The sequence below is a fragment of the Pinus tabuliformis genome, chromosome 9, assembly GCF_031772625.1.
Source record: "Pinus tabuliformis cultivar Carrire ecotype Pingquan chromosome 9, CPIR1, whole genome shotgun sequence".
Taxonomy (NCBI): Eukaryota; Viridiplantae; Streptophyta; class Pinopsida; order Pinales; family Pinaceae; genus Pinus; species Pinus tabuliformis.
The window spans coordinates 604858272-604872999 of NC_142307.1; the positions used below are offsets into that span (position 1 = coordinate 604858272).

Below are 14728 nucleotides of genomic sequence, written 5' to 3' on the forward strand. Positions count from 1 at the left end.
TGTCCAAACTAACCATTTTCTAGGCAAATCTAGTTGTTGTCAATTTAGCCATTACCTGGCCTTGAGATTTACCCGTTGGATGTTCTGCTTTATCTATTTAAAACGTAAAGCAAGATCTGTTCATTCAAATTGTCCTGACGATGAACCACGCTGGTTGGTTGGTTCAAAACGCATCGACAAATGAAATGCCATGTGATTTACGCCGAAAAATCTATCGTAAAAAATCATATTTTTTATTAATAAAATTTTACTTTGCAAAATAAATATTCAAATTAACAAAGTTTTTGAGGGAATAAAATGAATTAAATAAGTATTTTAATAATTTTATTATTAATATTAAAAAATAATTATTTATTAAAAAATATGGTTTAAATGTTCGAAACATGATTTTGGCGATAATCACATCGAAATCTATTGTGAACATGTTTTGAACTAGCAAGTGTGGTTCATCGTAGGACATGATGAAGAATCGGAGCATGGCAACATATTAAATAGAGAGACCGAACATTCCAACGGCTAGAAAGAAACAACCAATTTGACCAAAGGTAACTGCTATAATTGATTGGAAACAACTATATTTGACCCGACCTAAATTTAGAGAAGAATTAGATATTTAATTAATAAGTTGGTTAATTTGTTAAATTTATTTAATATAAATCTATGTCTAATTAAATACAACTATTTATATTTAATTAAAATAATATGAACTAAGAACATTAAAGGTAAAATAATTTATTATTTCCTTAAGTTTTTATTTAAAAGTAATTAAGGATAATATTTTCAACTCAATAAATTCATATTGATGCTAATTACTAGGATAAAAATATAGATATTAGTTCAAATAATGAATGGGTTAATTTGCTTATTTATCTTCATCTAAGTACAACTAAAACCATAATGTTGTAGGGAATCTTATAAAATATCAATTAAAAAGATAATAAGTTAAATAATGAGTTTGATTACTATATCTATGAAAATATGATATATAGGTATTATCCTTGTATATAAATTCACATAAATATGAAATATTAGCATAAAAATCTAAAGTGTTATTAATTAATTCATCAAATAATGTGTTTAAACTATTCATATCAACTAAATATGTTACTAATTATATCACAAACTGAACATAAATGAATACCAAATGATCAGTTAATTAGTTATCTTGGAAAATAATAATAATAATAATAATAATAAATAAATAAATAAACAAATAAATACTTTTTGCTTTTTTTTTTTAACTGTAACGAGTATGGAATTTATTTATCTGAAGAGATTATGGGTCTTTGCCAAAGCGACCCCTGTTCCAATGTAGAATTCTAACTTCCGTTGTTTTTGATCTACTACATTTTCAGGACATTTGAACAAAACTTTCATTGTTTACAATTAGCAGTCCTTTCATGAGTGACCTGCCTTTGTTCGCCATCTGATCACCTTCACTATTTGAATTTCTAAGAATATGATAAAACTTACACGAGTCAAAGTCTAGAAAAACTCTCTTCAATCTATCAAAAATTTTGTTGAGGCTGACATTGCTGAACAATGTCACCAAGTTTATTTTTTTTATTATTATCTTTGAATCTCCAAAAACTTGAAGGTCTTTGACTCCTTTGTCTCTTGCAATAAGGCATGCTTTGAGAAGACCAAGGATCTCTGCTTGATTGTTGGATTTCTAGCCTAATCCCCAGCAGAAGCAGTCTTTTGAAGACCCGTCCGGAGAGTAGATGACCTCCCCCAGCATCGGCGACACCAGGGTTCCCTTTGGATTCCCCATCAAAGAAAATTGTGGATAAATTTTGAGACCGCCACCAAGATTGAAAAGTGTCATCATCATCTCTTATGCACCAATCCGGATTGACGATTTGTGCGGAGAGGAGATACTTACGCGGATAAGGCACCAGAGGGCCTAGCCACCTCTTTTCTTTGGGTAGTAACAAAGGATCTACTTCAAAATACTGTTGTTGGGCCGATTCCAGGAGGAAGGATTTAGCTTTTGCAACTACCTGCAATGGGGAGTGCCACATCTCTTTGAAAATCAGCTAATTGCATGCCAACCAAAGCTGCCAACATACATATTTGGGAAGCACTATCCAGATTTTGTGCCAAAATGATTTGGGAGGGATTCATTAAGGATAGAAAAGACTCCATGAGGCAAAGAGATCTGAAACAAAATTCTGGGAAGGGACTGAAATCTAAAAGTCCTATAAAATGAATCCCCAGACCTCTTTAGCAAAAATGCAATCCAAGAATAGGTGCTGGGCTGTTTCGAAGTTGTTGTTGCATAACACGCATCTATGAGGCCCTACTATGTTCCTTTTCTCCAGATTATCACCCGTTAGAAGTTTATTATGTACCAGGGTCCAGAAGAAGAAGTTCACTTTTGGTAAGGCTAGTGATTCCCAAACGTTTTTCCAGAAAGCCGGTGTTTGACTGCTATTTCTTGAGGCCTGCAAAACTCTATATCCAGCTGTTGTGGTGTATACACCGGTCTGGCCCCAACCCCAGCTATCTTTCATGGATCTATTGACAGGGGCAGCGTCCTCCAGCAGATCTACGAGCAAGGTTTGTTGAAGAGATAACCGGGCAGGGACTCCATGAAAATCCCAACCTGCCCAATCTCCACGCTGATCCCAATTCAAAAGGTCATATAAGCTGTTAACTCCTGCTCGCTCCAGCCAGTCTCTGAGATCTGTTATGTCCACGTTTTTGGCGAGAGGTTCTTTCCCCATAATGTTGTTGAGCCACATATGAGTACGTTTGTCGTTGCCAGGTATTCTGTAGACCAGTTTTTTGAAGAAATTGTTGCTTTTGCAGCATAATTTCCACACCTGCGTGCAATTTGTTGTGTTAGCATTATACAGATTGCTGAGAGATTTGTTGGGTCCATACTTTGAACGCAGAGTGACACTAACCAGGTGTGTGGGCTCGTGGATCAGCTTCCACAAAATCTTTCCTCCCAGTGCTAAATTGACGAGTGTGGGGTCTCTTATTTGCAGCCCGCCCTCTGCCATCGATTTTTTAACCACTTCCTAGTTCACCAAATGCATTTTTTTTTGTTGCCCTTACCTCCCTGCCACAAGAAGTCTCTAAGAAGTTTGGAGATCTGCTCCATCACGTTTCTTGGTGCAAGAAGAAAAGATGCCTGGAAGATTGGAAGCACAGACAGCAAGGATTTGATTAAAATAACTTTGCCTCCCTTAGTCAACTAGTAGCCTCTCCACACAACAATTTTAGTTTTAATTTTAGAAATTATTTCGCTCCATAGTAATCTTTCGTTGACTCTAGATATGATGGGAAGGCCAAGGTACTTAAACCTGTCCCATATTGCTTGGCCTTTGAACCCGACGAGAGTAGTAATGCTTGTGAGTTCATGCTGGTCTATATTCCAGCTGAAGACTTTGCTTTTTCTCTCATTGGCTAAAGCTCTTGAAACTCTGTAATAATTTCTGAGGACTGTGTCAAAAGCTTTGGTTATTTTGGTGGATGCTCCACCCAGGAGAAGGGAATCGTGAGCAAAGAGTGCATGGTTCAGGGGTTCTGCTCCATTGGAAGGTTTGAGACCTGGAATGTTACCAACTAATCTTTCAGCAATGAGCTTTTGACTAAGGGAATCTGCCATTAAGATGTATAGGAAAGGGGAGAGAGGGCATCCCTGCCTGATGCCTCTCTGAGCTTGGAAAAAATTGGTTGGACAACCATTGACTAGAGGGGCAATCCATGGATTGTCAATGGAGGCTTTAATTAGATCAACAAAGTGAGGTGAAAAGCCGAAGGAGAGAAGAATATTGCTAAGGAATGTGTGATTAACTCTGTCGAAAGCATTTTCCATATCTAATTTTATCAGCATACCTTTCTCATTCCGCTGCTTGCTTGAATGTATTGTCTCCTGAACTTGGATTACATTGTCCAGAATGTGCCTACCTTCCACAAAATGACCTTGAGAACTGGAGATCAATCTTTTTAGCAATGGCTTGATCCGATTTGCTAGCAGTTTAGCGAGAATTTTATAAGAAGCGTTACACAGCGAAATGGGCCTGAATCTTGGAAATGATTTAGGATTGGTGTCTTTGGGGATTAAAGGAAGGTAATTGGAGTTGGTTCCTCCACCTATCTTGGCTTTCTTCATAAACCTAATTATCATTTTATGGAGATCAACCTTGATAATATGCCAGCAAGATTTATAGAAATGGATTGTGAATCCATCAGGCCCAAGTGCTGTGTCTACATCCATGGACCAGATTACGTTGATGATTTCCTCCTTAGTGATTGGTCTATAGATGATTGCGTTATCTTCAGGACTGATGAGTGAAGGGATGTTAGAGAGGAAGTCAGCAGCTTCCTCATCTTTGCTTTGAGTTCCTTCTCTGTATAGATTCCTAAAATGGGTTTCAGTAGCAGCTTTGACTTCATTGAACCCTTTGCAGACTTGGCCCTCAGCTATTTTGATTTCTTCTATATGATTCCAGGACACTCTCACTCTATATTTCCGGTGGAAGAAGGAGGTGTTCTGATCCCCAGCCTTCAGCCACAGAGTTCTGGATTTGAGTCTCCAGTATTCTTCTTCCTTTCTAGAAGATTGATATGTGGATCGTTGGGCTTTTATTTCTTTTTCCAACAACTCTGATGTGATATCTTTGCTTTCCATATCTTTTTGCAGGGACTACAATGACTGCACTACCTCTTTTCTTTGATCGGTAGGTGTAGGGCCTGGTTTCTTTATCCAGTCCTTTAGAGCTTGTTTTGTGGCTTTCAACTTTTGCCCCCATACATAACTTGAGGATCCCGAGAAGGATTTGGCCCATGCTGCTTTTACTGTCTCTAAAAGACCATCTCTCTGGATCCAAAGAGGGCTGAATCAAAAAGGAATAGGACCTAGGTCTTCTACATCTTCCAGGAGAAACTGAATAGGCTTATGATCAGAGGTAAGTTTAGGTAGAACTTTTGTGATGATGATATTTTTTTCATCATTATGGAGCTTTGCACCAGGAATTGATCTAATCAAGCAGAAATGTTGTCTGATCCAACCCTATTATTGGACGAAGTATAAATGCCTCGGACAGGATTGAAATCTAAAAGATCCCAAAACTGAGAGAGGTCCTCCACCTTGGCCAGCATGGGGTCTCTGATGCTGGAACCCCCCCTCTTATCTTTTGCTTTCATTACGATATTAATATCTTTGGCTATAATGATATTGTTGGAGAAGACTGCTCTAAAAAGGCAGAGAGAGAATTCCAGCATTCTCATTTTTCAAAGTAAGAAACAGGTACATAAAGATTGAAGAGAGAGATGGACAACTTACTTGCATTGTGCTTCAGTTCCATGAAGATCCAGTGCTGGGTTTCATGATATTTATTCAGCTGGAATAGGTCTTCAGTCCAAAGAGTTGCCAACCCTCCAGAGGTTCCCCTTGAGCTGACTGCTTTGCCTGTTCTTTTATTCCACTTTGAACTGTTTGTTGAGATTTTCTGTTTTGCATAAGATAGGCAAAATCTCAGTAGATGACAACAATAGGAATCAGTTCCTAGATTAGCTCCAGGTTGTTGGGAGATGATTAATGCCTCCTATATTTGATGAAAGTGAGTTAATGAAGTTGTTAGATTCCCTTTGCTATAAAACAGGCAACCATTCGGATTGTTTGGAATGAGGGTGCGAGTTTGTGAGGATTGAATTATGTAATCTCCTGTTTGATTAATAAGATTGCCGATGCTTATGTTGTGTGGACGTAGCCCAGATTGGTTGGGTGAACCACGTTAATTCCTGTGTCTTTATGTGCTTGATTTATCTGCTGTGTATTTTGTTTAATTAGTTGTGCATCTAATCTCCAACAAGTGGTATCAGAGCAGTTGGAGGCGTGGGGCAGCTGGACCAGACTGAAGGTGAGCGTAATTGAGCGCTGGCTGTGTTGAACTTTTGTCCGCCTGTGTGGAGGTATAACCAGCGTTGCTGATTGCTGAGTTTGCTGGTGCCTGTACATTGCTGCGTAGAGGATTTTATGATCTGAAACAGTGCTGGTGCGCACTGCTGTTAATACATTGGGTATTCAATTAATTGCTTTGGTATTCGATTGATTGCTATGCGTGGAGGAATGAGTGCGTGGTGTATTGAAGCGCTGTTGCATGGAGCGCTAGTGCTGCGTGGAGTTCCGGGGGTATTGCGTGTGATAACTGAGAAATACAAATGGGCCTGCTGGGGATGTATAACACAGTTACCAGGTTGTCTGTTTGAGAAGCAATTCTAAACCTCTCCCTTGGCCGCGCGTCTCACATCGATCTCTTTTTTTTAAAAGGTAGCCACTATTTTTTTTTTATATCACAGTAACTATAAATCAAATCTTCCACGTTTATTGGGCAGAAGCATAGAATCGATCGATCTCCCTTGCTATGATGTTTGAGATATAAACATATATTATACACTTACGTTACATGGTGGATTAATATGTTACATGGGTTATACACTTACGTTACATGGTGGATTAATATGTTACATGGGTTATACACATATGTTACATGGTGGATTAAGATTAAAGTGGGTGAACGCATATGGTGGGGTGACGGTATATGACTTATGGTTGAACATTGTCATGAAAATGATAATGTCATTAAATTTTATGGCAATGCATATATATTAACACAGCAAGTGCAGAGTATTTCCACGCCACTGTTCACATGCTTGTCGCCATTATTGTACAACGGTAGAAACTTAAAAAAAAAACAAAACAAAACAAAGGCATATAAGTGCATATGGCAGAAATTTGTATGTGAAGTACAAAAGGCAGATATTTGTTTGTTTTTTAAAGGCAAAGGCAGCTTTTTTTTTTAAACACAAACTTCATTTATTTAAAGTTGGTTTTTTGGAGATTATTGTATTTTTGTTTGGTTGATACAAGATGGCGAAAACTCAGAGTGCCCGGTTTGAAATTGAGAAGTTTAATGGCAAAAATAATTTTGAGATCTGGAAGGTGAAAATGCATGACTTGCTTGTCCAATAAGGCGTGGTAAAGGCATTGATGGGTAAATCCAAACAACCTTACAACATCACAGACGATGAGTGGGACGAGATGGATGAAAGAGCAGTAAGTGCTATTCGATTATGCCCAGCAGACGATGTCCTATTTAATATCGTGTCGGAGACAACAACTGCTGGTTTGTGGACGAAACTGGAGAAACTGTACATGACCAAATCCTTAACCAATAAGATTCTCCTGAAGCGACAGTTGTATAGTTTGCGAATGAAGGAAGGTACATCGATTGCTGATCATTTAAATTCTTTTAATACTCTTCTTATGCAATTACAAAGTATAGAAGTAAAAATTCCATTGGAGGATAAAGCTATTACTTTATTGTGCTCGTTGCCCGAGTCATGGGATCATTTTGTTACTTCTATAAGTCTTAGTTCATCAGAAACTATTGAGTTTGATGATGTAGTTGCATCCTTATTATCGGAAGAAACAAGGAGGAAGTCGCATTCCGAAACCTCTACATCAGAAGCTATGATGGTTAGAGGTCGTTCAAAAGAAAGACGCCCCAGGAAGCCGAGCGACTCACATTCAAAATCAAAAGGGAAGAAGAGTAAGCTAAAGTGTTGGTTTTGTGGAAAATCAGGGAATTTAAAGGACTGCTGGAAGCGACAGCAGCAAACTTCAAAAGCAGATTCTTCGACAGAGAAGAAGGAGGAAAATGCGACAGATACAGGTTCGACTTCTGGTTCAGGTATGAGTGATGAAGTATTATCAGTTAATGTGTCAAATCATGGTCAACATTGGTTGTTAGATTCCGGTGCATCAAACCACATGTGTATCCATAAAGAATGGTTTAAGGAATATAAATCAATTAATGATGGAGTTGTGTACATGGGTAATGATGTAACATGTAATATTGTGGGGATTGGGAGCATACAACTACAAATGTTTGATGGGACAACTAGAATATTAACTGATGTGAGGCATGTACCAGATTTAAGGAAAAATTCGATTTCATTAGGAGCACTTGATTCAAACGGATATAAAACTGTAATTTAAGGTGGAGTAATGAAAATTTACAAAGGCATTTTACTAGTTATGAATGCTAAGAAAGTAGGAAATCTATTTCAGTTAGAAGGAGGTACAGGGTCAGATTTTGTGTCTATTGTGTCTGAACATGACAGTAGTTCCATTCACTTATGGCATCAAAGATTGGGGCATATGAGTGAAAGAGGGTTGAAAATTTTGGCTGATCGCAAGTTACTTCCAAATCTGAAGTCTGGAAAGTTAGATTTCTGTAAGCATTGTTTGTTTGGAAAACAAAGTAAACAAAAGTTTAAAACAGGCAAACATACTAGTAAAGGCATACTTGATTATATCCATTTAGATGTTTGGGGACCAGCCCCTACAACCTCATATGGTGGTTCGTCTTATTTTGTATCATTTATTGATGACTTTTCTAGGAAGGTGTGGGTCTACATGTTGAAAAGAAATTCTGATGTTTTTTCAGTTTTCAAGCAGTTTAGAGCATTGGTAGAAAACAGCACTGGTAGAACAATAAAATGTTTAAGAACTGACAATGGTGGTGAGTTTACTTCCAAGGAGTTTGACAGCTATTGCAAGGATGCAGGGATCGAGAGACATAAGACCACGATTTATACTCCTCAGCAGAATGGAGTTGCTGAACGCATGAACAGGACTATTCTAGAGAGAGCAAGGAGTATGCTGAGTAACGCCGGGTTTCAAAAGGAGTTGTGGACGGAAGCAGTGGCAACAACTTGTTATGTGATAAACCGATCTCCATCAATGGCGATAGGCTGCAAGATTCCACAAGAGGTATGGAAAGGACACCCTTGTGATTATTCTTAACTCAGAGTGTTTGGTTGTGATGCATATGCTCTAGTGCCTAAACATCAGCGAACTAAATTAGATCCAAAGTCGAAAGGTATATCTTTGTTGGGTATGGTGTTGGAACAAAGGGATATAGATTGTGGGATCCTACTACTCGCAAAATCATCATCAACAGAGATGTAAAGTTTAATGAATCCTCTCTTGTACAGTTAGATGTAGATAGTAGATTGAAACTGGATGATGTATCTGTTTTTCAGCACATTCAGTTTGATAGCATTTCTAATGATAGTCATGATGACCATAGTTTAGATACTAGCCATGAACAGGTTTCAGAATCAGACCATGAACAGGGTGCAGGTCTAGATCATGAACAGGTCTCAGATAGTGATCGTCAAGAAGTTCCGACAGATGGTAGTCAGCCAATCGAGGAAGCGCCAGAAACATCATTAAGGAGGTCGACAAGAATCAAACGACCACCGAGAAGGTATGATGATTATGTTACTTCAGTTGCATTTACTGCTAATGACAATGAACCTCTGTGCTATCAGGAAGAAATAGAAGGTTCGAATAGTGACAAGTGGAAAGCAGCCATGAAGGACGAAATGATGGCCTTGAGTAAAAACGACACATGGGATCTGGTTGAGCTTCCGAAAGGCAGGAAAACTGTGGGGTGTAAATGGGTTTTCAAGCTGAAACGGGGTGTGAATGATACGGAAGACAGGTACAAAGCACGATTGGTTGCAAAAGGGTTTTCTCAGAAAGCCGGTATTGACTTTCATGATATTTTTTCACCAGTGGTTAAAATTGTTTCAATTAGAATTGTGTTAGCATTAGTGGCTTTGCTTGATTTAGAGTTGCAGCAATTAGATGTTAAGACTGCATTTCTACATGGAGACTTAGAAGAGGAAATATATATGGAACAACCGGAAGGGTTTGTTCAGCATCGCAATGAGAAATTTGTCTGCAGGCTCAAGAAGTCTTTATATGGCCTGAAGCAATCGCCTCGGCAGTGGTATAAGAAGTTTGATTCTTTCATGTTGAGTCAGAAATATGTTAGAAGTGAATATGATCATTGTGTTTATTTTAAACAGTTATAATGGCATATTCATTATCTTAGTATTGTATGTTGACGATATGCTTTTAGCAAGCAAAATCATAGAAGAAATCAACAGGTTGAAGGCTCAGATGGCAAGGACATTTGATATGAAAGATCTAGGAGCAGCAAGACAGATTTTGGGCATGGAGATTTTCAGAGACAGAAGCAATGGTAAGCTATGGCTATCACAACCAAAGTATATTGAGAAAATACTTTTGAGATTTGGTATGAATAACGTGAAGCCCGTGTCAGTCCCTTTCGCTTCCCATTTCAAGATTTCTTCGAGTTTATGTCCTAATTCAGATGAAGAAAAGGAATTTATGTCTCGAATTCCATATGCTAATGTAGTAGGGTGTTTAATGTATGTGATGGTGTGTACGCGACCAGATATTTCACATGCAGTTGGGGTTGTCAGCAGGTACATGGCAAATCCGGGTAAAGAACACTGGTCAGCAGTGAAATGGGTGCTTCGGTATCTGAGAGGCACAAGTAGTTATTGTATCACTTACAATAAGAGTAGTGAATTTGTTTGCGGATTTGTTGATTCCAATTTTGCAGGTGATTTGGATAAGAGAAGGTCAACTTCAGGGTATGTCTTTACTCTTGCAGGTGGAGCTATAAGTTGGATGTCAAAGCTACAAAACATTGTCGCTTTATCCACTACTGAAGCAGAATACATTGTTGCTTCGCATGCTTGCAAAGGGGCGGTTTGGTTGAAAGGTTTGCTTGGTGAGTTTGGTAGGTTATAGGACAACATCAGGTTACTTTGTGATAGTCAAAGTGCAATACATTTGGCTAAGAATCCGTCCTATCATAGTAAATCAAAGAATATTCCAATTAAATACCATTTTGTAAGACAGGTTATCACTGAAAGGGGAGTCTCTCTTGAAAAGGTGCATACAAAGGAGAATTGTGTAGACATGTTCACGAAACCAGTTTTGTTAGAGAAGCTACATTGGTGTTTGGCTTCTCTTGGCTTGCAGAAAAGATAAAATAATAATAACAGTGCATCAGGCTAATTGTTGTCAAGGTGGAGATTGTTGAGATTTTCTGTTTTGCATAAGATAGGAAAAATCTCAGTAGATGACAACAATAGGAATCAGTTCCTAGATTAGCTCCAGGTTGTTGGGAGATGATTAATGCCTCCTATATTTGATGAAAGTGAGTTAATGAAGTTGTTAGATTCCCTTTGCTATAAAACAGGCAACCATTCAGATTGTTTGGAATGAGGGTGAGAGTTTGTGAGGATTGAATTATGTAATCTCTTGTTTGATTAATAAGATTGTCGATGCCTATGTTGTGTGGACGTAGCCCAGATTGGTTAGGTGAACCACATTAATTCCTGTGTCTTTATGTGCTTGATTTATCTGCTGTGTATTTTTTTTAATTAGCTGTGCATCTGATCTCCAACACTGTTGATCTCTAGAAGGGCTTGCCCTTCTATTTTGGTCTCTTGGAGCATGAGAATGTCTGAGGGATCTGCTTTCAAAAGGTCCGTAACTGCTCCTATTTTAGAGGGATTCCCCAGGCCTCTACAGTTCCAGGAGACGAGTTTCATTATTTACTTAAGGGGGGGGGTTGGGGCCTCCCTTGGAAGGCCTTGGTCTGGTATTTTGCTCAATAGACATTTCTAATGTAGACTGACTTCCTTGTGTTTTGATCCTTTCTACCTCCTCCTCCCTCTTTTCTTTGCGAGATTTCCTTCCTCCTTTTTTCTATGGATGCTCATAGGTTTCAACCCCCGAAGAACCAGAGCTTCCCACTAGTTTTTTCCTTGCTATTTCTATGTATTAAGGATTGGAGCGACTGCCTTGGTTTGCTTCGATCTATTTCTTTCCCTCCCTCTTTGTTTGAACGTGGTGTGGCTTCCTGTTCCACATTCTCCTGGGCTAGATTTACTTGATTGATTTGAGCGCTTTCTATCCCATTTGGAGTTGCTTCCATTTCTTGGTTGGTTTTGGAGCTGCTAGGACCTCCAGTCGTATTGCCTTTACCTGTGCCTTTTTTGAGTTTGCATTTTTCTGGACTAGGGTCCACTGTTCCCCATTTTGTTTGTCTACTTGTTCCTCAGCCTTCTTCTTGCAGTGCTTTGCAAAGTGTCCATGACCATGGCAATGTCTGCATTTAAAAGGTAGTTGTTTCTAGTCCAACTCCTAGACATGTGTCCATCTAGAAACAGTGAGTTTGATTGCTTCTGGTAACCCCTCTTCTAGATCCACTTCTATGCACATACGAGCGCATGAATACTGATCTTTTCTTGCAGCTTGATCTATGTATTTTCCCAACGCATTACCTATGATCTAGAGGGATTTTTGATTCCAGCAGTGGAGAGGCAAATGAGGGAGGCTAACCAAAACCGGGATAAGAGAAGGGGCACCCTGGGTGGGATCGAAATCAAGAGACCATTTGTTTAGATAAAGAGCCTGGGGTCCCATGAAGTATGGTCCATTTCTAAAAATTAAGCCTCTGTCATCCGGGTTTTTGAAGACAAAGACAAAGAAACCCTTACCTACGAAATAACTTTTGACTCCCTCTTTGATCAATGGCATCTAGTTCCTTTGAGTCCATTCATCAACCAACTTGGGAGAAGGCTAGAGGCTGGTGAACTGACCTATGAGACCTCTCTCAGCCAGGTTCAAAGATGCTTTGCAGGTTTCTTCTTCTGGAAGGGCCACAAATGGGATTGAGTCCATTTTCTTAACGAACTTCTGTGAGACACAGAGGGAGGGTGCTTTGTACCAGCGACAACCATGGTTCTGAAAGAAAGAACCTCTAGAGGCGGAATGGGAGGGGGGTCGGGGTCCCCGCAGGCATCCATGATCTAAAAGAACTTGAAGCAGGCTGGTCGGGAGGGTGCAGAGGCCTCAGGGGCACGCTGGAGTAGCCAATAGCCCTAGCGCTAGCAGAGCGCGAGGAAAAGAAAATAAATAAATACTTTTAAGTAAAATCTAAAGATTGAATTAAGAACATAATAAGGAAGGTTCCATAAACCTAATAATAACAATTAAAAATTAAATAACTTAGGAATAAATAGGTAAATAATAAAAGGAAAGAGAATCAAACAATAATCCAAAAGAAAGGGAAATATAAACAATCCAGAAGAAGAGGGAAAAATATGAAAAGAAAACAATGATGAGGGGAAAAAAGGGGGGGGGGGGGGGTTAAGAGGAAAGAGCAAGAATCCAACAGCTGCTAATCATCCAGTCATCATCCTTGTTGAGATTGCTTGGTCTTCTTTCAATTTCTATGGCCTCCTTAAAATTTTGATGACTAAAGGGAGCAATCTTAGCAATAACCTTGGCCTCCTCAACACATATATGATGCTTAGTTTTCTTAGCGTTCTCTGCCAAGGATGAAGACTTTGTCCTCCCATGCTTGATGTCGGTTGTATGCTCATGAATACTCTGATAAATAGAGCGCCCAATTTTACCAACATAGGGAGTCCCACGGGAACATGGGATGACATAAACACCTTTCATGTCCTTGGGGTCAATAGGGTCTTTTACAGATCTTGAGGAGCTACGAATAGTGTTAAGGGGTCTAAAGGTTGAGGGAACATTATGTTGCTTAAGGATTCTCACAATCTTGTTAGTGGCCCCCTGGGTGAAGGGGAGATGCACCCGAGAGAATCGATCATTAGGGTCTTTCTTAACCTTGGGACCTATGCTAGCTTTAAGGAAATCTCTTAGACCCTAGTGCCAACTATATCCATTACTGGAAAAAACATTAAGCAAACGAGCTTTCTCTTTATCAAGGTTCTTTTCATTAGAAATTCTTAGCGCATGAGTAGCTAGTGTGTTGAGAACACCCAACTTCTGTGTAGGGAAATGGTGAGAATTGGCATGAAGATACTGCTTAGTATGAGTTTTCTTTGGAAACACCTAGTGGGAGAAAGAACCGTCTTCATTCCTTAAAATTAGAACATCCAGGAAAGATAGACACCCATCAACTTCTTCCTGCATAATAAACTTTATGGAAGAAGATTGATTACTGAGATGCTGGAAAAATTGATTTAACTCATCTTGGCCATGGGACCATATGACACCAGTGTCATCCACAAATCTTTTCCAAAGCTTGGGCAAGAGACGAGCTAAAGCGAAAGCTTTGGATTCAAACTCTTCCATAAAAATATTAGCGACAACCGGGGACAAGCAGGAGCCCATGGCAACCCTGCAAGTCTGCTCATAGAACTCCCCTTCAAAGCAGAAAAAAGTAGACATGGGACAAATCTCAACTAAATGCACGGTTTCAAGGTCGGTGAGGCGATTGATGACCTCAATGGATTCCTTATGCTTATATATATATATATATATATATATTTATTATTTATGGATATTTTTTTATATTAAAATAATATAAAAAATATTTAAAGAATATCAATATTATTTAAAATATTATAAATGATTTATTATCTATTAAAATAATAATTTTAAAATACTTGTAGTTTAAGAGGGTGATGTAGTTGGCAAACTGTTATGAAACCAGCTCACAAAAAGATAGAAAAGAGAGATCCACGCCTTAGAATTCAGCCTCTTCGAGGGGGCAACCTCCTTTACATTACATAAATGAACAATTCTTGGATGATACAAATGACAAAACCTCCTTTCTATATATAAGAGTCTATGGAGTCACAATATAATCTAGCCGACCTAACAATAATAATATAAAGCCACAAAAATAACAATAAAGGGATTCTATGGGCACATTAATAACAATATGGGGGTAATGGGGGCACAACAATATAAATAAGGGGTATAACTACAATAGTAATGGGGTAATCACTAGTATTATAGGGACCCAACATGCCCCTCTCCTTCAAAAAA

General features: G+C 38.7%; 1 protein-coding gene across 1 annotated transcript; it reads right to left on the reverse strand.

The window, feature by feature from the left end:
• Nucleotides 1-2201: 2201 nt before the first annotated feature.
• Nucleotides 2202-3011, reverse strand: LOC149150033 (uncharacterized). The gene has a single exon (XM_089442673.1). The coding sequence runs from the start codon at nucleotides 3009-3011 to the stop codon at nucleotides 2202-2204; it is 810 nt and encodes a 269-aa protein (XP_089298799.1).
• Nucleotides 3012-14728: the final 11717 nt, after the last annotated feature.

What these genes read in the sequence shown, in the direction of transcription:
- LOC149150033 (XM_089442673.1), bottom strand. Translation starts at nt 3,011, where the DNA reads ATGGCAGAGGGCGGGCTGCAAATAAGAGACCCCACACTCGTCAATTTA.